Source organism: Bison bison, unplaced genomic scaffold (genome assembly GCF_000754665.1).
Source record: "Bison bison bison isolate TAMUID 2011002044 unplaced genomic scaffold, Bison_UMD1.0 scf7180017864379, whole genome shotgun sequence".
Lineage (NCBI taxonomy): Eukaryota > Metazoa > Chordata > Mammalia > Artiodactyla > Bovidae > Bison > Bison bison.
The window spans coordinates 11,670,477-11,671,269 of record NW_011494951.1 but is presented as its reverse complement, the minus strand read 5'-3'; the positions used below and the strand labels follow the sequence as shown (position 1 = coordinate 11,671,269).

Sequence of the window (793 nt, the reverse complement as noted above, 5' to 3'; positions counted from 1 at the left end):
GTATAGAAATTTTGAACATTTCACTAGATCTGAAAGATGGCTGACCACCTGACTAAGTTTTGTTAGGGATCAGAGACACCAGTGTTTGACAATAAATACTTGAGGGCTTCTGCCAACATAGTTGAAAGGGAAGGATGGTAATATATATCAAGCACCTACTCAACACCCATTATGTGTCTCATCTCAATGACTCATTTTCATTTAGGAACACAAAAGCCAAAGGAGATGTTCTCACCTCTGACATGAACCTAGACATTGATCTGAGGACAGCTAGAGAACTATTTAGAGTTTGATTAAACAAACACACATTGAACCTGACTTTTCAGGAGACCCTGTCTTGGGAGCTGGAGATAGAGTTGAATCATACTCAGACCATATCCTAGAGAAACCCACCATCTCACTGTCTTAGAGAAGCTCATTCTAGTGAAAATGCTCCAGAAAGCTCCTTTCTACACTTCCCTCAAAGGAATTTCTGTATCCTGCTATGCTAAAATTTTAAATGTTTTTTCTCTTCCTTTCATACAAATATACTTCTTTCATTTTTGCTTTTCTTTATTTCTCTATCTTGCTGCTACTTCTAATATTGGCCAAACTGGGAATCCTGAAATGATTAGATTCGTATATTTGTAGCCCACAATGCTCTTTTTATTTGCTTTTAGTTAAAGTTGAACCCACCTCTCTATCTCCACTGGAGATCCCAAGTGACAATGAGGAGAATGCAATTGAGAGTGGATCCTTACAGGGTATTCAAGGACTACAGCAAGAGTAAGTACTTTTATCTCTACTTCAGGTT

General features: G+C 38.0%; 1 protein-coding gene across 1 annotated transcript in view; it reads left to right on the top strand.

The window, feature by feature from the left end:
• Positions 1–769, top strand: part of KLF8 (Kruppel-like factor 8) — a 32,317-nt gene extending 31,548 nt beyond the window's left edge. Inside the window, exon 3 of the mRNA XM_010857376.1 lies at positions 660–769. Within this exon, the coding sequence (XP_010855678.1) occupies positions 660–769 (110 nt within the window). The remainder of the gene's footprint in view (positions 1–659) is intronic.
• Positions 770–793: the final 24 nt, after the last annotated feature.